This window comes from Asterias amurensis, chromosome 2 (genome assembly GCF_032118995.1).
Source record: "Asterias amurensis chromosome 2, ASM3211899v1".
In the NCBI taxonomy this organism is placed as follows: domain Eukaryota; kingdom Metazoa; phylum Echinodermata; class Asteroidea; order Forcipulatida; family Asteriidae; genus Asterias; species Asterias amurensis.
The window spans coordinates 16,280,701-16,302,539 of record NC_092649.1 but is presented as its reverse complement, the minus strand read 5'-3'; the positions used below and the strand labels follow the sequence as shown (position 1 = coordinate 16,302,539).

The window sequence follows — 21,839 nt, the reverse complement described above, 5'->3', positions numbered from 1 at the left end:
TTATTATGGATTTTGAAATAAGTTCTGAAATGACAAGTCAGGAATGACGAGTCTGGAACACCAGGCTGTTGTACTCGAGCAAGCTTCTGAAAAGTGGGGAGTTTGATGCCTGAAGGATTATAGTGACACACACACATTCTCGTATGCATCCCTGCGGAGACATATTTTGTTCTTTCCATTGTCCCTGTACTTTGTAACTTCCCATAGACTTTGTAAACAAAATTCCATGTGGAGTACCCTGGTCTTTAGACTTTTCCTGTATTGAGTCCTTTAATTTTCCCTGTTTTGTTTTGTCCTTGGTCTCCAGGAGGTCCTGAATATGAGAGCACACCCCTAGGTGCAAAGTAGACACTCACTTCAGTACAATTAAGGAATTCAAAGAAACTTGTATAATATTTACAATATTTATTATCAACAGTCGACAACTAAATAACAGAAAAAGGACAATCACATGATTTAATGGCAAACTTAACTAACCTCATCTCACTCCCCAAAATAACATCTTATCTTTCTTCTTAAAGATGTGTCTTATTTAAAAGATAAGAACAGACCCCGGAAGATAAAGTGTCATGAAACAAAACTCACAATCCCAGACGTAAAATCACAGAGGACAATTCTACAAGTTAAAAATGGTGGAATTCCTGAACAGTATATAGTATTAGTTTTTGTTCCACATTAAAGCGGTTTTATCTTTCATAAGTGCAAGAGAAAAACAAAATTCCAACTGTATATTTAGTTTCCCTGGAATCATTTTGAAATGTGGCAATATTTGTTTGGGAGTGCATCTTTCAAAGCACAAAAGGGACTTTTTTTTCAGACCTTTAAGATTCTTCTTAATGATTAAGATTTCACAGTGTCCGTCTTACTTAAGCATGACTGATAGCACCCAGCATCTGCAAATCTTACTTCATCTTTTCTATTCCTATCTCATTTTCAATCCACAATTATTACCCCAGTCTCACACATCCATATTAAAAATGCGTTTGAAGTCATTCTGTATCTTTCCCAAAATAGCAAAATAAAAAAATAAATAAAAAAAGACTAGTTACTCTCCAAAACACTTTGCTTTCAGTTGAAGACTAATTCAGGTTCATGCAAGCATGATATTTAGTCCTTGGAAAAAAAGTATGAATATTTTATTGAGTTCAAGGGCTGACCCACATGTACATAATTATGGAATAGGCATCGGTAGACCTCAACTTAATCATAATTTTTCTGTTTTTTTCAAAGGGCCAAACAGTCGGAAATCCGACTCAAGTAGGAAGAATATCATGCCTGTTCATGTGTGCAAACCAATACTATTAGTTAAGGTTCTCCCCAACCCCTCCCCGCTTCCCTGTCTTGTTGTTTATTGTTCTGGTTGATTGTCTGTTGGTGTCTGTCCTTCTCCTTTGTTGACATCACTGACGCAGACCCACTGCCCCTCTAGCGATTCCTTCCATAGGCTAACCTGTAAGTTAAAGAGATAAGAATCATCTTAACTAAAGCTGTGTTATCTTTGGACTTTTTCTTCCACTGCTATGTGGAAAGTTACCATGATATGGTAATTCTACCATGCGTTCCCACCTGGACTTTTCACAACGTTTGCATAGTGTTTCACAGGGTGCGTTTGTTTAGCTTCCCTGGGTCGACCCCGGTGTGTGGCTTTTTTTTTTTTTTCCAGGACGAACGTGGGTAATTATCTGCACACGTTTGTTCTCGAAAAAAAAACCGCCACACACCGGGGTAGACCCAGGGAAACTAAATGAACGCACCCACAGTGCGGTCGCTTTTTGTTTACAGTGCAGAGCTGTTCCCATTTGACTTGTTAAGTTACCCTGAAGAACCAACACGGTGTTACCGCAAATCTCTCATACTTCCACCATGCAAAGTTTCAAATCCTTTCCCCTTGTTATTTTGTATGTCTGCTGCCACCTAGTGTTGTAAAGTTTCTCCTTATTATTTTACCTTGTTGTCTCCTCCTGACACAGCCAGTATGTTGCCTGTCACTGACCAACTGACATGCCACACTACATCCTGGAATTTGTTCAAAATCTGTAACAAAGTCAGATGAACACAATATCATTTAAGCAATATCAGTGAGAAAAAAAACATGCTGCATGTACAATTTCTGCTTATTTTTTTTTCCTTAGCAGAAAATTCTAAGCATTGTTTTCTGCTTGAGCAAGCTCTATGAAACTGGACCCTGTAGAAGAAATATTTTCCATTAGCTTACCTTAGGCCTCCATGCTGTTCCAGTGCTATCGTCACTAGTCCAGATTATAACTCGGCCATCTTGTGAACAGCTGGCTATCGTACTGTGGGGCAGGCCAATAGAGGGCGCCCATGCTACATCTCGTACCCAGTCACTGTGGGCCTCTAGTTTGTGTTCCTCTTTCCATTCACCATTCTCCTCCCTGAAAACCAAATACAGAAAGGAGTTAAAAGAAAATCATCGGACGTATTAGGAAATTTATTTAATACTGGTAAATACACTCTTTTTAAATTGATAATCACACATCCGGTGGGACGAAAAGCAGTTTGTCCCATGTGTTGTGTAATGCACATAAAAGAACCAAGTGCACTTATCTAAAAGAGAATGAGTTCCCCCTGGTGTTCCTGGCTTGATTGGCAGCATATTGCACCACAGCACCTTGTAAACCATTACAGGGCATTTTGTAAAAGGAAATTACTGAGTGTTAAAGTGCCTTGAGCATCACTGAGTTACGGATGTGAGCGCTATATAAGAAGCCACTATAACTATTTTATTAGCTTGTTATAATGTATCAACATGAAATGTGTACCCTAACTAAAACACAGTCAATACCATGAACAGTCTCCAATACTCACTTCCATATCTTGACTAAGTTATCGCAGCCACCTGTAACGAATCGTTTTACAAGGACCAACTTCTGCGTTGAGGGAGCTTCAATCAGGGAACCGGGCTCTACGGCTGGTGCCCAACTTACTGCATTGCAACCAATCTAAACAGAGGAGAAATATTCAGACCAAATCAAACACATTTCTTTAGAACATCATTGGTTAGTAAAATGCAGTAATCTATTCCACTTATTATCACTATCGACCCTTTAGAGACTATTCATTCCTGAAAAATAATCATAACATGCTCATACGTTGATTTTTGTAAACATCTTTTTCTTGTGTCTGAAAAAAATGGCAAACAAAAATTTGTTTTTGTTCATGGGAAAAATTGGCCTTTAACACTGTGTCCTTTTTGGTTGAGTGGACATTGGTCAGATCTTAATACCAATTGTGGCTGCCATTTGGTCGACGCTTACTTACCGCATGAGCGTCTTTTAACTTTTGTGATTCCCATTTGCCGTCAGTGTATGTCAGAACAGAGACTGAACCATCCGATGAAGCACACGCTAAAACTAAACCAAACTCCTGGGGAGCCCACTGAACAGAATTGACTACAAAGAAAATAAAAACAAATTGAAACCAGGTTATTTGTGTCTTCACATAAAAATAGTAACAAGCCCGATACTTCTTGAAGGCAACGAAGGCGATTGCCTCCATGCCACCTGGTCATTTCCTTGGTGCCCTCGTAATACTCCAGTAGAAATTTTAAAAATTCCTCATATCCCTTTCATAGGAGAAAATGCCTTTCTTGCCCTTTCAAAAACGCAGCATACAGGCCTGGACATTTGTTGAAGATTTATTTATTTAGGTTGCTTCTTTTTTTACATTGATATAAATGTACGAACCTGATGAATCGTGACTGCTGTGTTCGTAAAGTTTCTCCCAAGCACCATTAGTCTCTTTCCAGATGAGGACTTTGCGATCGTAAGAACAAGACGCCAAGATGTTACCGAACATAGGATGGGCCCAGGCTACCTGCCACACCGGACCCTCATGCCTGTCAATTAAAATACCATTTGGTAAAATTAACTTATTAATCATTTCATGCAACCAAATAGCTGTGAACAATGTTTAAACCCTAAATTCATTGGAATGTGGAGGATAGCTCTGATCAGTGTTTGATTATGAAGGATTTTGGGGCAGAGTGGTATTTCTAAACTCCTCCAGATACACACTCTGTTGTTATCACCTGGGGCCAATTTCATAAATCTGTAAGCAAAAAATCTTGCTAAGCACAGGAAAATCTTGCTTTTAGCAAAAATAGGTTACCAGCCAAGATTTCATGAAGTTGACATTGTTGTGACTGGTGCCCCACTCATGTTTTGCTTAACAAATAAATTTGATATAAGGGTTATTTTCTGTTAAACAGCTTTATTGAATTGGGCCCTGATTCCTGTCAACCCTTACCCTCTGAGGTCAGCCACTAGAGTCTGTTGTCCGGCCTTGACATCAAAGATCTTTACTGATCTATCAGAAGAACAGGTTGCCAGACGGATTCCATAGTAGTCCATCTGAGCATCATGCTAAAGAATTTAAGCAAACAAAAATTACAGTACGGATAAAAACATCAACCATTTCCAAATCACTATAATCATCCATACGCCATTCTTGTACAATATTGAATGCTGAAATATGGAGGAAAATTAAGTTGTCAGGCCTCGACCCCATTTCATAGGCTGTTTTGCGCTTATCCTGCGAGTTTCCATTTCCATTTCATAGACATACACAGAAGTTTGACATAATAAGCTGTTTCTCACAAACAAACAAATTTGGTGCTATCTAAAGTTTAGCACTATTTAGTACAGGCATGATCCTTGGAAAATAGTAGTTGCGATAACGTATGCGCCGTCGGCAGGAGGGTTACGTTATCGCAGCTAGGAAAATAGTAAAAATATTTTATCGAGTTCAAGGGCTGACCTACATTTGTACACATGGCTTCAGGCTATTTCATCACAATTTTCAGATTTTCCCAAACGCAACAAAATCAGAAAACCAAGTGAAGTAGGGAGAATATCATGCCTGGGGCTTTTCTCAAACCTCGGCTTAGGCTCAGGCTCCGCGTGCTGGTACAAGCAGCAATACGCGCTGAAAATGTAGGTTAAAGGTCGAGCTGCGTACACAGCGCGCGAAGCCTAAGCCTGAGCCGGAGCCCAAGCCGTGGTTTGAGAAAGGCCCCTGCTATTAATACAAAATCATGATCTAATGCAAACCACTGACGACCGAACCAGATGGAAGGAACCAAGATTTGAGATATCAGAGAATGTAAACCAACTTGTCACCGTGGTCAAGTGGTTAGACTGCAGGACTTGCAATCACAAGGTTGTGGATTCGAATCCCCCAGTTAACCACTGATTTCACAATGACTAGAACAAATATCGTCATCTAGTTACAGAATCACAATTTCTTGGTTTGTGCAATTTATATTCATAGTCGTTAAACCAATGTAAATGTTTGTATGAGAGAGATTGGTTGTTGCCAGCTTGGTGTTTATATCCCCCTGTGGGAGTTTGCCGAGTTCCCTTGATGGGAAGATCATCTAAAAAAACAAACAAACAAACAAACAAACAAACCAACTTACAATCATGTCCTCATGTGCAGTATCCACTGTACTAATAACAGAAACCTGCAGGAGAAAAATAAACCAACATAGATTATAGTATACATGTACAATAAAAAGAATAACCTATACAAAATTAAATATGCCTGTGGTAAGAAAAAAAAATGGCAGGCTGTCCAAATTAATTTAAAATGGTTTGAAACCAGATCATTTAACCGAGTGCATTGACACTGCAGTGGAAAAGCAGATTCCGGAAAACACAAAGCCAGCCGTCCGGACCGTAGCTTTATCGTTTTCTGCGGCCGGTCGTTGAAGCATAAACGGATAAAGCCCCGTCACCGTCCGTTGTTCGAGTCGTGTTCAAAAATAAAAAGCGTAGTAACGCTTACAGAACTTGTGTATGGATTAACAGAGCTTTTACATAAAAATCTGCCCTTCTAATTTTTATACATATCGCCATGTTCATTTATAAGACAACACTTTGTCAAAAGGGTTATCAAAATCAGTAATTTACATACCATTTTGTTGGACGTACTGTACTCACACACACAGCATTAAAACAGACGTGGCAATTTCTGCCCTATATCCTTTTACTTCCGGTAGGTCAAGCAGTAGTCGGGCGCTCAGGATTTTATTCGATTCCAAATAACCGACTAAGAAAAGTTATCGCTTTGCGATTGAAATATTTGTACCTTTATCTCATAAACATGAACTTCGCACATAACGGATACTAGTGCAATTTTGTTTATGACACCAAGATAGTATCTTGTCTGAATATGACAATTTTCTTCCTTCATGGTCTGACTCTGAGTCTCTGACAGGATGGTACACAAGTCAATGAGATCAATAACTAATGGAGTTTTCATCCAAAATAGAGTATCGATACTCGTGCATTTAAATTGTTCCGTCCAACCTTAGAATCTGTCCCAACTGTAGTTGGGACTAGGCTCATTTGGGTTTCCAGTTGGGGCAGCTCAACTATGACTGGGCTCCAGAGATCTGCAAACAACTAGTCTTGATGAAAGACCTTCTCGTGTTGATTTGTCACAATTTTCCCCGCAATAGAGGGGGCTATCATCAAACGACGAACCGCTCACTCGCGTTCTAAAATAAATTATTATTTTTTTGAGACCCCAATAAAAGAAATACAGTGTAAAGATTTGTCCTATTTGTGACCTCGGGGTTTTTGACTTCCAATGTATTTTAGATGACATAGGCTCCGAAAAAATTGGTCCATTTTTGCCGGAAGGTGTAGCATATTGAAAATTACACGTCCTGCTGGTGATTTTTAGGGGTATTTTTTATTTAGAGGGTCAACAACTCGACGGGCAACGGGAGTCCCCATATAAAATTGAGCAGCGGATTGAAGTTCATGAATCAGTGAACATTTTTCTCTTTACTGTAAAAAGCTGTGATATATCAAAGTATTTTTCGTGCATTTTTTAATGTTTAGCATTTTGGGTGTTTATTTTGTCGCGAGAGAGCGGTCCACAGACCTTTTCGCAAATACTGGGGCGCGCGCGTAAAGCTTGGAATTAGGTGCATTGTGGTCTAGCTGATTACAAATTTGATTCATATATATCCCACAATGCACCTCATTCAACAGTCTGCGCTTGCGCATTGGTATTTGCGATAAGGTCTACGGTCCAGGGATGATAGCGCCCTCCTGTGGAATTAAATTGTGCCAAGCTAACACGAGATGGAAGACTAGTAATTGCGGATCTCTGGATCCCAACTACAGTTGGGCTGTCCCGACTGCAACACCCAACGTGGGACTAGTCCCAACTACAGTTGGGACGATTCTAAAGTTGGGCCGTAACAAATGATTTGATTAGGTTACCAGACCATACTGACAGATGGATGCCATTTTACAACCATGGTATTTTACAATTCAAAAAGTACTGTGGTGTAGTATAGTGTTGACATTATGTCTTTATATCTGTTTTCAAAACAAAATTAAGGGACTGTCATACTTTACTTCGGTTTAAAGTGTTTAATTGGAGAACTAAACAAAATGGACGAGAGCGTTATTCAAGGCACAAAGGCAGAGAAAGAGGTGAGGAGGTCGCCTCGAATTGCTGCCATGCAGCAGAGCCGATCGTCATGCAGAACGTCATCAAGTGGTAGTCTGGTGGGGTCGAATGACAGGGGAGTAAAAGTGAAAAAGATGGCAAATTGGACATCAGCATCCGCAGAATTCACAAATTCTTCAAATTTCTCACTGGACGACCAAATCGACTGTCCGAACAACAATATTTCCTCCTCAGTACTACGAAAAAACAGGTGATTAACAACAAATAAAATGGAGAATATTTGAAATGTCACATCACACTCACAGCCACTGTCACAGGTGTTTGTTCAAGACAAAACTTCATCAAACGTGCATGGACACATGAACATGATGAATTGAATTACATATCACATATAAATATTTTAATAAAGAGTTTAATACTTTATTCCCCCAGCACCATAAATAAGAAAAGGAAAAGGAAAAATACTACCCATTTAAATGTAGGAATAGTGTATTTTAATAAAAGAAGTGTATTTTCATTTCAGTTTATATTTTATTTATTTGTTATCAATGATTTTTTTTTGAGGAGAGAACTTTGAGGTTCGTTCTGCTATGAGAAGATAGCGGAACAAACCTCAAAGTTCTAGGAGTAGGGGTGGGAGGGAGTGAAAACATTTGAAAAATGTGCTGGCAACTAAAAATAGGAACTAAGAAGACTAACACTAACAGCGAGCAATATATCCACAACCGAGGGTAGGCTTACCTAAAGTAATAATAGGCCTAAATCATTTGAGTCTTTTGCAACAAATAAAATAAATAATTTTAACTCCATTTTCATTCATCCGTTTTTCAAAACTTAGTTTTTTTCATAATTTGTTTCAACAGCTTAAAAACAAAAATCATACACTCAGATATTATACACATAAATGTTTATGAGTGCAATGGTGCGAATATGTTCATGAGTTGAAAGCGAGTTGAATGGAACATTCCAGCTTTCAACGAATGAACATATTCGCACCATTGCACGAATGAAAAACATTCATTATTTGTTTTATATAACATCCAAGTAGATCTTTGTCATTTTGATTGAAAGATACAACTTTCAAAACAAACAAAGCGTAGGCCTACAATTTTTTATTGTAGAAGTCGAATGCTAGTAATTTTACTAATGCCTTGCAGTAACACTGCTGCGTTACCAAAGACATGCGCACGCAGTGATGTTTTTACTCAGCTTTTTCGTTCCATCCGAAAAGTACCATTGCACGCTAACAGCGTGCAATGGTACTTTTCGGATGGAACGAAAAAGCATGGTGAGTGACTCAGCGTCCTCAGCGTGCAATGGTAATTTTATTTGCTATCACGTGACGGATAATCCTCCAATCAAATGGCAAGGATCTGCTTGGGTGTTATATAAAAACATATATGCCTAAACGTTGATGTACCTTTTCCTGTGTTGTAGGCCTAATACAATAATTCCAGTATCTTTGTTTCTCAACAGCATATCAAGCCCCAAGAAGCCAAAAGAAATTGAGTTTGCTGTACCAAAGACAGGAAAATCTTTTACAGTAAGTTCACTAACATAGAATACACATATTGACTGGCAATGAGGTAAATAGTGCATGTCTATTCCCCCAAGGGCCTTGGAGTGACCAGAAGAGGGACCTATATCCCGAGGGCGAAAGGCTGAGCGAAATAGGTCCCTCTTCTGGTTACTCACAGGCCGAGGGGGGATAGACATGCACTCCCACCTCATTATGCCAGTCCATGTGTTTTAGAACACGCCTTGATATAGAATGTGAAATCAGAAATTCAATTTCCCCGGATTCAGATGTTTAGTTGCTGTTCACGCCAAGAGAGGGCACTGTAACCAGTGAAAATTTAAAAGTCTATTGCCCGCTCCGGGAACTATTTCCCGCAAAACATGCACGCACGATGTGATGACGCGCGTCTAGTTCAGAGTAGCATAAATCTCATGCACCACACTTCATTAGTTCACCCCACGTGACCGTGTTTCCCAGAACAAGCAACAGGGCCCAATTTCATGGCTCTGCTTACCACCGAATTTTGGGCTTACGATCACGATTCCCCGCTTGACATGCTAGCCCGAATTTCTGCGCTAGCCTTGTAAGTGTAGAATGCCTAGTAACATGGAGTACGCACGCACACAAGCCAAAATTCGCCACCAACCCGTGAAATACGCTTGCCGTAAGCACAGAATTCCCTGCTTCCGTAAGCGCCGATTCTGTGCTTACGGTAAGCAGAGCCATGAAATTGGGCCCTGATGTGTTATAAACGTACCTAGTGTAGTAGTGGCAGTGTTTAGTCATTTTGGATAGTCTCAAGCTTCAAAGCCCAATCTCATAAAGTTGTTTATAGCAGAAAATACTGCTTGACAAATTTCTTTGCTAAGCAAAATCTGATTGGAGTCTGACATCAGGGCCCAATTTCATGAAGTTGTTTAACTGAAAATACTGCTTGACAAATTTCTTTGCTTAGCAAAATTTGAGTGGGGCACCAGTCACTACAATGTAAACTTAATGCAATTTTGGCTGGTTGCCTGTGTATGTTAAGCAATACTGTTCGGTGCTTAACAAGTTGTTGTGCTTACAGGCTTTATGAAATTGGGTTCAGATCATCGGTTAAAATTATGTACGGAAAAAAATAATTGATTTCTTGTGATTTCCAGGCATTTTAAAGGCATTGTACATATTTGGTAATTACTCAAAATATGTAAAACCTTAGTTGATAACGAGCAACGGAGGATTGTTGATAGTATTTTATAAAAAATTGTGAGACTGACTCCCTCCTAATTAACGTAGTTTTTGAGAAAGAGGTAATTTCTCACTAAAATAATAAAAGATTTCCTGCCAGAAGTCTGAAAGCACACTATTTTGTACAACAAGGTTTTTTTTTTTTTCATCATTTTCTTGCAACGAAGGTCCAAATTATCACAGGCTTGTTGATTTATTATGCATATATGTTGGTATACACGAAAAGGTGACGCACAAAGAATTTAATTTAGAGGAGAGCATTAGAATTAACTACGTATTTTTAATTTTGTTTTTGCTTTTTCTTTAAAACAGTTGAGAAAGAGAAAGAAAGGCGTAGATGAAAGTTTGCGATACAGCACTATGGGCTCAAAGGTAAGCAACAAGAATGGATTCTTCTTCAACACTATTATACAAATAATTATATGAAAACAAGATTTATTGTAATATTTCTCAAAAGCCCGTTTCATACTTCCTGCGAATGCGAATGGGATGTGAAATACATGTAGACGTCAAATCTCTGTTTTCGCTGTGATATTCGCAAGTGAGTTGAGCTAAACTCAACTGCTGGGAATTATTCCATGTGAATTTGTGACATCAACATTTGTATCTCATTCGCGCAGGAAGTATGAACCAAGCTTAAAGGCCAAGTTATAGTCGGTTGCGCGATGGCAATCTTGACGCGCGATCAAAAAAAGACACAGTTTTTAGGCCCCAGCGATGAATATAAACTGTGTTACGCGTCACAATTTACATCGCGCGACCATCCCGCGACCAACTATAAACCGGCCTTTATTCCCGTGTAATGAATGTTTCATAATGACTGTTTTATAATGGATGTTTTTTACCTAAATTGTTGTTGAAATTTGCACAATGTTAAACTGGTTTTACCAGTGTCTATTTATTTGCCTTCATAACTCATTATATTTATTTGTTCATATTTGATGACTGCAGAAAAGACGGAAAGTGGACGATGATGACTTGGATAACATCAGTGTTAGCAGTTTTCATTTTGGCAAGGTAATGACTCTAAAATGACATAAAACATTCTGCTCATCTATAAGATTTGAGGCATTGCATGGTGACGTATCAATGTATATTTGGTTTGCGGTAACACCATGTAGGTATCTACTTGCCAGGTATAGTTTGTTCTTGGAGAACTGTCTCTTGAACATCTGATAAATCTACTCGGCTGCAGTAGAATAAAGAAAGACAGTTCTCTAAGAACAAACTTTACCTGGCAAGTAGATACACACATGGTGTTACCACAAACCAAATATATACTGCTCATCATTGTTACTCATACAAACTGTCTTGTGATTGAGTGTTTACTATTTGTTTTCCTTGACCAATTTTAACCAAAATCCATTCATTTGAACACCGGCGTATTACATTGTGTTTAAAAAATGAATGCTTTAATGAATCAGCATTATGAAGTCCCAAATCCCATCTCTGCTTAGTGTTTCTTTGTTTTGCTGTGCTCTTATAACAACGTTCCTGAGTCAACCATGGTATTTGTGATAGTGTCAAAACAGTTTTGTGTCGTACCCAGTTTCTTGAATATGATGATCTTGATACTCTCGACGGCTACTTTGGAATAGTGCATATTCCCCAAGCTAATTCTTTACAATGTTTTAAGTCCCTGTTGAAAACTCTTTTGTTTAAAGTTGCTTTATGGTAATTTGCTTATTTGTATCTTGTATCTTTCTCTCATTGTTTATTTTATTGTTCTCTTTATGCGCTTAGAGGCTTTTTGCATTAGGCGCTTTTTGCATTAGGCGCTTTACAAATGTCTTATGATAAAGTGGACTGAGAGTGGACTGTATCTAGTATCAACATTGAAGATCTACAGCCCTCGAGATGATTGCCTTATCTTTGGACTCTCGGTGCTCTTAAGTGTTTCCGTTAATTCCCTTGGGACACTTCATCTTTCTTAAGATCAGAATTGTGCAGTTTCTTACATGTGCTGTTAAAACACGTGGCCTTCACCAACACGTGTCGCAGTAAATTCATGCAGGAATAGGAAACAAAAATTCAAAAATATTAATATGTTTTTGTTTCTAGGAAACAGCAGAGTTATAATTGCTTCTTTTATATCACCCCTTACCATTGGGTAATTCTGCCTTTTCATTGGTTTAGAGCACATCACATGATATGTCTTAGTTTTACTAGACGACGGCCGTGTGATAGTGCATCGGTTTGCCGTGTGATAGTGCATCTGTTTGCCGTGCGCTAGTCCGAAGACTATCACACATCCGTTGCGTGTACAAGGGTGATAAATTAATAGTCTGTAACCATTTTGGATTACATGACACTACATGCAGAGCACAGTAAAAGTTTTCGCAATCTGTATTCGCGTCGTCCGTGGATTGTAGCATTCAGGTCTGTAACTTAGTAGTACAGTATTTGGAAATGTTTGGGGTGTTATAAAACAAATATTGACTGCTTTTACTCTATTTGTATAATATCGATGACTGTATTATATTTAGGTAGGATGGTGTCTAAGGTAAAACGGTAATTTAGAGAAGATCATTTGCCAACTTTTTTTACTGCGTTAGTTTTTCTGATCTGGATTAATGGTGTGCTTGTTTGTTTGTTTTAATAGATGATAAATTTGCATCGGAGATGAAGAATATTAATTTTTAGTTTAACCCTTAAATCGATGTGTGTTAGCACTGTATATTCATTACCTTCCTTGGTCTTTGCCTTTAGCTCACAGGCAATCTTGGTCATCTAGTTGGTAAGACACTGCTGTAGAATTGCAAAGGTCTTGGGTTCGACTCCCACCCGAGTAAGATGCCTGTGATTTTTGTCAGAGAACTTGGGGAAAGTACTGAGTATACAGTGCTAACCCACATCGGTGTAGGGGTAAAGCCATATTAAATACTGTTTGCAAGTTGTTTGTTTGTTTGTTTGTTTGTTTGTTTGTTTGTTTGTTTGTTTGAGTATTTTCATGAATGTTTTCGTCCAACTATCATAAACTGCTTCTTATGGTTAGTGGGGGGGGGGGGGGGGTCATGAGTTGCTGTCTCTCCGATAGCCATGGATTTGAATAAAAGTATAAACTGTCAAGATTTTCTGTTTTTTCTTGCAGAGGAGTAAAGGCAGGGATTCTCGTGATCATGGTGATGGTGATAACATTAGTATACAAAGCTACACAGCGGTGAGTACACATCTCAGGTTTCTTTCATATTCCAGCTTGTTATAACATTCTGCACGGCAGATGCTTTTGCGAAATGCGGTTTTCTTTTAACAAAAACATCAGAAATTTCCTTGTTTTAACTCTTTACGGAGGTGAACATAGTTTAATTCTTATTTTATGCTGTTTTATGCTGTCTTAATAGAGCTCTCCGACGAACGTGGATAATAGAAATCCAGTTACTTTGTTGTATTTAGGGGACTATATGGTTTGATAATAGGTATCCGTGCCCCTTGCGGATATCCGGTTAGGTCAAAAACGGTATTCGCAGGTGAGGTTAAAAGCTATTCGCCATTAACCGGATACTCAAATTGTGTATTGGTGTTTGGTTTGCTTTTAAACTAAGGCAAGTTTGAAGCAGAAAAAAACCCATAGAAATAAAATCCAGGGAACACTGAGTGCTTTAGTGTGTGTGCGATTTCGTTGTTAGACCTATTTAATGGATGCGCGTACGCCATGTATGGCAATGAAAACATGTAGAAATTTTCTGTGAACAAAACCATAAAGTGAGCCCTCTATTGTCCATTTTTCTCTATTCACCAGGCATGATATTTTTCCTACGTAAGCCTGTTTCCCAATTTGTTTGCCCTTGGAAAAATCTGACAAAATTGTGGTTAAAAAAAAAGGCTGAAATGTCTATTAAAGCCTACGTCATGTGTTCCTATATATAGGTAAGCCCTTGTACTCAATGAAACATCCCTACTTTTTTTCCAAGGACCAAATATTATGCCGCATCATTAGTATTATAAAACACACTTCAAATGCTCAATGTAGGCACCCTCGTTAGAAATGAACTTTTAATTGATCTGGAAAGGAATTAAGGTTGTCCTTGAGGATTATGTTTGGGGCTGACTCAGTTTTAAACGCAGGCCTTAAAGCCATAGAAAGTAAAGGAGCACCCATGTTCATGTGTGTTTGGTCTGCTTTATAACCAAGGGAAGTTCGAACCAGGAAAAAAAAACCATAGAAAGTATACATTGTAGGAGCACCAATGTACAATGTGTGTTCGGTTTGCTTTTAAACTAAGGCAAGTTCGAACCAGAAAAAAAAACATAGAAATAGAATCCAGGGAACACTGAGTGCGTTAGTGTGTGTGCGAATCCGTTGTTAGACCTATTTAATGGATGCGCGTACGCCATGTATGGCAATGAAAACATGTAGAAATTTTCTGTGAAAAAAAACATAAAGTGAGCCCTCTATTGTCCATTTTTCTCTATTCACCAGGCATGATATTTTTCCTACGTAAGCCTGTTTCCCAATTTGTTTTCCCTTGGGAAAATCTAGGGAAAATATTGTGGTTAAAAAGGCTGAAATGTCTATTAAAGCCTTTGTCATGTGAGGTATAAAGGGAAGCCCTTGTACTCAATGAAACATCCCTACTTTTTTTCAAGGACCAAATATTATGCCGCATCCACTTTTTAGTATTATAAAACAGACTTCAAATGCTCAATGTAGGCACCCTCGTTAGAAGTGAACTTTTAATTGATCTGAAAAGGAATTAAGGTTGTCCTTGAGGATTATGTTTGGGGCTGACTCAGTTTTAAACGCAGGCCTTAAAGCCATAGAAAGTAAAGGAGCACCCATGTACATGTGTGTTTGGTCTGCTTTATAACCAAGGGAAGTTCGAACCAGAAAAAAACCCATAGAAATAGAATCCAGGGAACACTGAGTGCGTTAGTGTGTGTGCGATTTTGTTGTGAGACCTATTTAATGGATGCGTGTACGCCATGTATGGCAATGAAAACACGTAGAAACTTTCTGTGAAAAAAACATAAAGTGAGCCCTCTATTGGTATTAAACTCAAGCCTTAAAGGAACTCATACGGCCCCATTAAAAATGAGTCATCATGCACTGTGTTTAGAGCATAGAGTAAGGAGGGCTGGTCTAGATCAGGATTTAAATAAAGGGGGACAGGGCAGGTGGACATTTCTCTGCACCTGATTTTCTCTTCCCTTTGAATACCCAATTTTCAATTTGAAATCTACTTTTCAATTATCTTTAAACAAAGGAATAAAAGGGTAGCGAAGAGTTCTTAAACGGGCGTTTAAGAACGAATCACTCACTACTCTTTTATTCCCATTCATAAATGCCCTTTTGTAAAAAAAAAAAAAAGACACTTTGACAATTGAAAATTTGAGGTTTGAAATATTTTTGTCAAAAACTTTGTAAAGGATCTGTTTGATGCGCGTGGGTTGTGTGTACGCAAGCGCGAAATAGATTACGAGCTTTTACTAACAGCTATGAATTGCGTTTCACATGATAATCTTGCACGCCCGACACGCAGAAGCCAGCCGGTTATAAACAGCTCCAGCTGGTCATTATCAACCGTTTAAATGCCCCCACGTGACTCGCTCTCCACCAATAGGAGTAGAGAAACTGTCTGGGTATTTATGAATACAAAGTAATGATACTACTTGTTTTCAAAATGCACTGTGTTGATCCTTCTGCAAAGGTAAGGATACAATGAAAAAGACATGGGTGACTAAAGAAGAAATAAAGTGCATGCGTGGATGTGAATGACCGCATAAAATTGCCTTCTTGGAATGATTTGCCACACATAGCCTTTAAAGGCACCGGACAACTTTGGTAATATTGCAAAGACCATTCTTCTCACTTGGTGTCTCCCTGTATAGGCCTAACAAATATTTCTGACTCAGTTGGTTATCAAAGTTGGAAGAGACTGATGATGAAAGAAAAAACACCCTTGTTGCACGAATTTGTGTGCTTTCAGATGCCTAATGAAAGACTTCATCAGGCCTGACGTCTTTTTGTACTTGAGTGAGAAATTGCCTCTTTCTCAAAAAAACTACGCCAATTCAGAGGGAGCCGTTTCTCACAATGTTTTATACTATCAACAGCTCTCCATTGCTTGTTACGTAGTAAGTTTTTATGCCAACAGTTATTTTGAGTAATTGCCAATATTGTATGCCTTTGATTGGTCAATGTGTGCAACAGTGCTGATTGCCAATTGCAAACAACATCAGCACTCCTTGTCTGTATTTGCATATTGCGTGCTGTAGCAACATACATAGCATCTGCTTGTTGACAAAATAATATAGCTGAAATTAGTTTCCTAGAAATGAATAATTGAAAGACCTTTTCTGCAAAATACAACTGTTGGGAGTCATAAATTAATGCATACAAATGCAAGAATCGAATTCTGTAGAGCTTGAAAATTAGTTGCATTTGCAGCTGTTATTTCTAAAATAAATTTACAGTCAACAACATTTTACTGTTCATATGACTTCTCAAGCCATGTAAGTTCTGGACGCTAATTGATATTGGGAATTCACATCCAGGTGACTGGTGTTATTTTTGTAAACTTGAAGGGGAAAGCCATGGAGCAGACTGGCATAAAATTACACAAACAAACAAATACTGCCAGGTTGAAATCAATAAAGGCCAACATTAGCCGGTTCCACATGATTACCAGGCCTGGAATTTCATCAGCAAGGCTGCAAGGCAATACTAGTTTTGCAAAGGGCACTTGCAAAGGGCACTTCCATTGGAAGTCTTGAAGTGAAAGGGAAACTTTTGAAGGGGCACCAATGCCAAGACCAGGGGCAACAGCACAGTGGAAACCAAACCAAACAAGCACAAAAGAAAACAAAACTAACCAATACAACGTGAAATGAAATTTTAAAAAGGCAAAATAAATTAAAAGAAACAAGCCAAAAAAAGGCAGGAGAAGGTGAGAAAAACAGGACAAAATAACCTAAAGCTAAGACAATTGTAAGTAAGAGAAGATGAGACCAAAAACAAACAAACAAACAAACAGAAAAACACCTCAACAAACGGACAAAAACCCAAACCAACACCTCAACAAACAATAAGAAGTACAATGTACATATTGCAGTGAATGATGGTTAATTAGGATGCCCTTAATGATTAAAAACAACCTGTAGAAATATGGTCATACTTAAAGGCACTGGATGGACCCTTTTGGAAATGGACCCTTCCCATGAAATATGTAAATTGCACACAGCGCGTGCGCACTAACGTTTTGGTTGGCAAAATGAGGGAACATCGCGCTGTTTTGTACATAGCTAATGGGTGAGTGACGCAGACACGATTAGTGCACAACTCTATGGCGTTTGCCAACCAACAGGGTCTGTATGCATGCTAAAAGTAATTAGCATATTTCATGGGAAGGGTCCATTGTCAAAGACCAGTATTCTCACTTTGTGTATCCCAACGTATCATATGCATAAAATGAAAATTTTGGGCTCAATTGGTCACGAATTTGCAAGAGAATAATGAAAGGAAAAAAAAAAACCCTTGTTGCGTATATATTTTGTGTGCTTTTAGTGCGTAATGAAAGGCTTCAGCTGAAGTGTTGTGTTATTTGAATGATAGATTAACTAGCTGTCTCAGAGGGAGCCGTTTCTTACAAGTTTTTATGCAAACAATTATTTTGAGTAACTACCAGTAGTGTCCAGGGACTTTACAAAAGATGATGAACACATACAGTAGCAACTGCACGTGATGCACGTGCTGAACGATTCACGTGCACACACATGTGTATTCCCTAGGGGGAAAAAAATATTTGTGTTTAACAAGCATGAAATCCACATGAAGTGCAGTGTTTATGATGTTTAAAGACACTGGACACTATTGGTAGTTGTCAAAGACAAGTGTTCTCACTTGGTGTATCTCAACATAAGCACAAAATAACAAACCTGTGAAAGAAAAAAACACCCTTGTCACATTAACTTGTGTGCTTTCAGATGCTTGATTTTGAGACCTCAAATTCTAAATCTGAGGTCTCAAAGTCAAATTCGCAGAAAATTACTTCTTTCTCGAAAACTATGTCATTTCAGAGGGAGCCATTTTTAATAATGTTTTTAAAACACTATCAACCTCTCCCCATTACTCATAACCAAGTGAGGTTTTATGCTAATAATTATTTTGAGCAATTACCAATAGTGTCCACTGGCTTTAATGTTTATTTTAAATTGGTAATTTCTGACTTTTCAAAACAAGTTAGTTAGGTCAAAGTTAGTAGTAAAAGGTACGTAATTGACATGATGTGGTGGTATTTGCGCATGGTTTTTGAAGTTACATGTGTGTTGACTTTTGCATTCTCAAAAAGAATGTGGTTTTAAACTTTTACATTTTAAACCGTAATATGGCTTTTTTGTTTGTTTATAGAAGTCAATGGTAAAACATGTCCTCAAATTAATTTGGGGACACCGCCAACATAGGGCTAGATAGCTCAGTTGGTAGAGCGCCTGCACGTTAATCTGGAGGTCGTTTGTTCGAATCCCACTCTAGTCAATTCCTTGTTCAACCCCAAAAATCATTTCAAAATTTACACAGTCAGTTTCCCCTGTGGGTTATATTGATATCTGAAACAAAAAGTCGCATCCCCTTAAGGTGATCCCCTGGCTGCCGCTTGCCATGTTGTATCATAATTTGGGTGCGATCCCTGGCTACACGGCAGTTAACGGTTGTATGGCTTCTGACTGGCACCCCCGAACAAAGATATTGACAAAATAGGGACACCGCCAATATAGGGCTAGATAGCTCAGTTGGTAGAGCGCCGGCACGTTAATCCGGAGGTCGTTGGTTCGAATCCCACTCTAGTCAATTCTTTGTTCAACCCCCAAAATCAAATTAATTTGATAATATTTCTGTCCCTGTAAGTTGCCTACACAGCTACCTAAAATTAGACAAAATGATTAGTGTAGGCCATACTGATAAGAAAGATAAGGGTTTACATAGTGCTTCTGCGCATACAGCAGCCACAGCCAGGAACACGGTCCGGGGTGACCCCTTCTCTTATTGTCGAGTGCACAGGGTTCTTTAACATGCATTACACAACATATGGGACCAACGGCTTTACGTCCCATCCGAAGGACGAAGCAATGGTTAAGTGTCTTGCTTACAATGCTTAAGGCTACAAGTGTCACGGCTGGGGATTCGAACCCACACTCTGCTGATCAGAAACACCAAGAGTTGAATTCATGCACTCTTAACCGCTCGGCCAAGACACTTCCATCTTTTGTGGATTTGACATTCTCCTGACAAGTAACTGGTCACCAACCTTTTTGCTACCGTGGAGCCTCCCCCCCCCCCACCACTTTGTTCAGCTCCATTTTCCAGCATGGGGGTACATCACAGGGGGACATATGCAACTTGTTTGCCCCCCCACCCCCATTTGTCTGGTTGGAGTAGTTATACATTGTATAACTAATTATTTCATGTTTGGAAAGATGAGTTGCCATAAAGTAATAGCTGTTTTTTCTCCCTTTCTGATTGAAAAACTTGTTTGAGATGTACCCTTGAGCTGTCCAGTCGTCGTAATTACATAAAGTATGAATATAGCTGCAGCTAGCTGGGGTTTTTTCCCTTTCTGATTGTAAAACTTGTGTTTCTGCGAAACAGACAAAAATTCCAAATGTCTGAGATGTACCCTTGAGCTGTACACGTACAATGTAGGCCACTGTGGTTATGTGTGCATGATGTTTGTTTAGTTAAAAAAAAAGGTCAAAACCCTGACACAAAGTTACACAACCTGAATTACCTTTCAGAGAAACTAATTTCTGCCATGTGTGTTCTTGTTAATGAATGCTTGTGTTGTTCGTCATTGCATTTTTTTTTGCACCTGGAATTTCAATATTTAAAAAAAAAAACACTTTTTTTTCTCTTTTTTTTTTACACGGACTTTTCCGAGAATTAAGAATTCAGGGTTTGTTGACGAAATTCCCCAATTATGAATGAAGTAAATGACAATATGAATGACCTAAATGACTGTATTTATTTTAAAATTTACCAAGTCAGTTTCACTTTTGGTTAATAACTTGATATTTGAAATAAAAAGACTCGTGCCCTTGAGTTTGACCTCTTGGCTGCCGTCTCCCAGGTTGTCCATAAACTTAAGTGATCCCTGGCTCTGCAGCAATTTCAGGTTGAGCAAATATAAAAAAGTGAGACTGCCAAGGAAGGGCTAACTCGCTCATCTGGCAGAGCATCTGCACGCTAATCCGGAGGTCACAGGTGCAAGTCTTGCTCTAGTCAATTATTTCTTTGTTTAACCCAAAACACTTAATTATTTGTACAATTTTCACAAGTTAGTTTACTACGTTTGATGGTTTTAAAGATGATTCGAAAGTATCTTCCTAAACTACATTGATGTATATGGGATTTGAGGCTTTGCATGGTGAGGTATCAACATACAATTGTTGCACGCTGTGACGGGGTCCACATGTGACGTTTGTACACCCGAGGGGAAAATTTCCCCTCGAGGGTGTACAAAACCCATGGACCCCAGTCACAGCGTGCAACAATTGTTTTGTTATACCTTTGTTTAATTGTTATTCCTCTTCTCGAAGTTCTGTTGTCATCTTCGAACAAGAAACAATTCCCTCAAACCCGCAGTTGTTTCGTACACAGCGCTGGAAACCGACCAACGCTGGGAACGATCAAGGTGATGTACACCGGTGTACATCACTTTTCATGTTACCCGACCCCTTCGAGCCATGTAACATGCATTTTTGTTGCACGTCACATGATTGGTTCTCGACCAATCAAACTTCACAGTTTGTTACCGAGGTTAACAATAACATTTGGTGCGTATCTACTTGCAAGGTAAACTATGTTCTTTCAAGAACTTGTCTTGCTTTTTATTCTATAATACCGCGGAGTAGTTTTTATTTTTATTTGGGAGTCTTCTCAGTTCTGAAAAGAATCCTTCTTTTTAACTACTACCTGGGTAGAAGGTAGCAAATCGGCAGGGACTACTACTTTAGATTTACGGATCGAGGGTACTTCTCATGGTCTCAATTGTTCGACTAGCTTGCTTTAGTCATTGTGTACAGACACATGTACAGTTGCATAAACTTTGAAGTTACTTGTGTATGTCAAATAACAAGATCTGCAAAGGTAGCCTGAGTTCATAATGGTCGTTCATTGATTGCTGATTGTTTCATGGGTTTGTTTTCAATTGTCCCTTTTGTCCTCTCTGTGTTTCTAAGCCAGAGACACGTCATCGTCTAGCCTGTTTCACTCCACTGCTGGAGGAAAGCCTCTTCACCAATTCTCTATTTCACTCTATTCTGCGCTTCTCTGTTGCCAAGCAATGCCCTATTGGTGTACTTAGGTCATCTCTCTCCATCTTCTGTTTTGCCGTCCTCTTTTTCTTGTCCAGATTCTTGGAGTCCAGTTGGTTGGTTTTTTATATGGTGGCCCCGAAGGGACATCGCATAACGCAAGCATGTGCGCACACGTATGCAATGTCGTGAAACAAATCGCGAATATATGCGCACACGTATACAATATCGTGAAACAATTCGCAAATATGTGCGCACACGTATGCAATGTCTTGAAACAATTCGCGAATATGTGCGCACACGTATGCAATGTCGTGAAACAAATCGCGAATATGTGCGCACACGTATGCAATCTCGTGAACCAAATCGTGAATATGTGCGCACACGTATG

General features: G+C 38.9%; 2 protein-coding genes across 2 annotated transcripts in view; one reads left to right on the top strand and one right to left on the bottom strand.

Moving 5' to 3' along the window:
* Window positions 1-430: 430 nt before the first annotated feature.
* On the bottom strand, window positions 431-6,016 carry LOC139934122 (protein SEC13 homolog). The gene is made up of 9 exons (XM_071928413.1): window positions 5,938-6,016; window positions 5,441-5,485; window positions 4,270-4,385; window positions 3,708-3,859; window positions 3,283-3,413; window positions 2,830-2,963; window positions 2,216-2,396; window positions 1,948-2,034; window positions 431-1,450 (listed from the first exon to the last, which is right to left on the bottom strand). Exons 1-9 carry the CDS (start codon window positions 5,938-5,940, stop codon window positions 1,349-1,351), a joined length of 951 nt encoding a protein of 316 aa, XP_071784514.1. The 5' UTR covers window positions 5,941-6,016; the 3' UTR covers window positions 431-1,348.
* Window positions 6,017-7,306: 1,290 nt separating this feature from the next.
* Window positions 7,307-21,839, top strand: part of LOC139953395 (rho guanine nucleotide exchange factor 3-like) — a 58,707-nt gene continuing 44,174 nt past the window's right edge. The window contains exons 1-5 of the mRNA XM_071952904.1: window positions 7,307-7,702; window positions 8,929-8,995; window positions 10,514-10,573; window positions 11,153-11,218; window positions 13,293-13,361. Of these exons, the coding sequence (XP_071809005.1) occupies window positions 7,434-7,702; window positions 8,929-8,995; window positions 10,514-10,573; window positions 11,153-11,218; window positions 13,293-13,361 (531 nt within the window). The 5' untranslated portion in view covers window positions 7,307-7,433. The remainder of the gene's footprint in view (window positions 7,703-8,928; window positions 8,996-10,513; window positions 10,574-11,152; window positions 11,219-13,292; window positions 13,362-21,839) is intronic.

Coding starts and splice junctions, on each gene's coding strand:
- LOC139934122 (XM_071928413.1), bottom strand. Junction 2,397..2,829: donor AACTTAGTCAAGATATGGAA/GTGAGTATTGGA, acceptor TTTGGTTTTCAG/GGAGGAGAATGGTGAATGGA. Junction 1,451..1,947: donor TGTCAGGAGGAGACAACAAG/GTAAAATAATAA, acceptor TTTAACTTACAG/GTTAGCCTATGGAAGGAATC.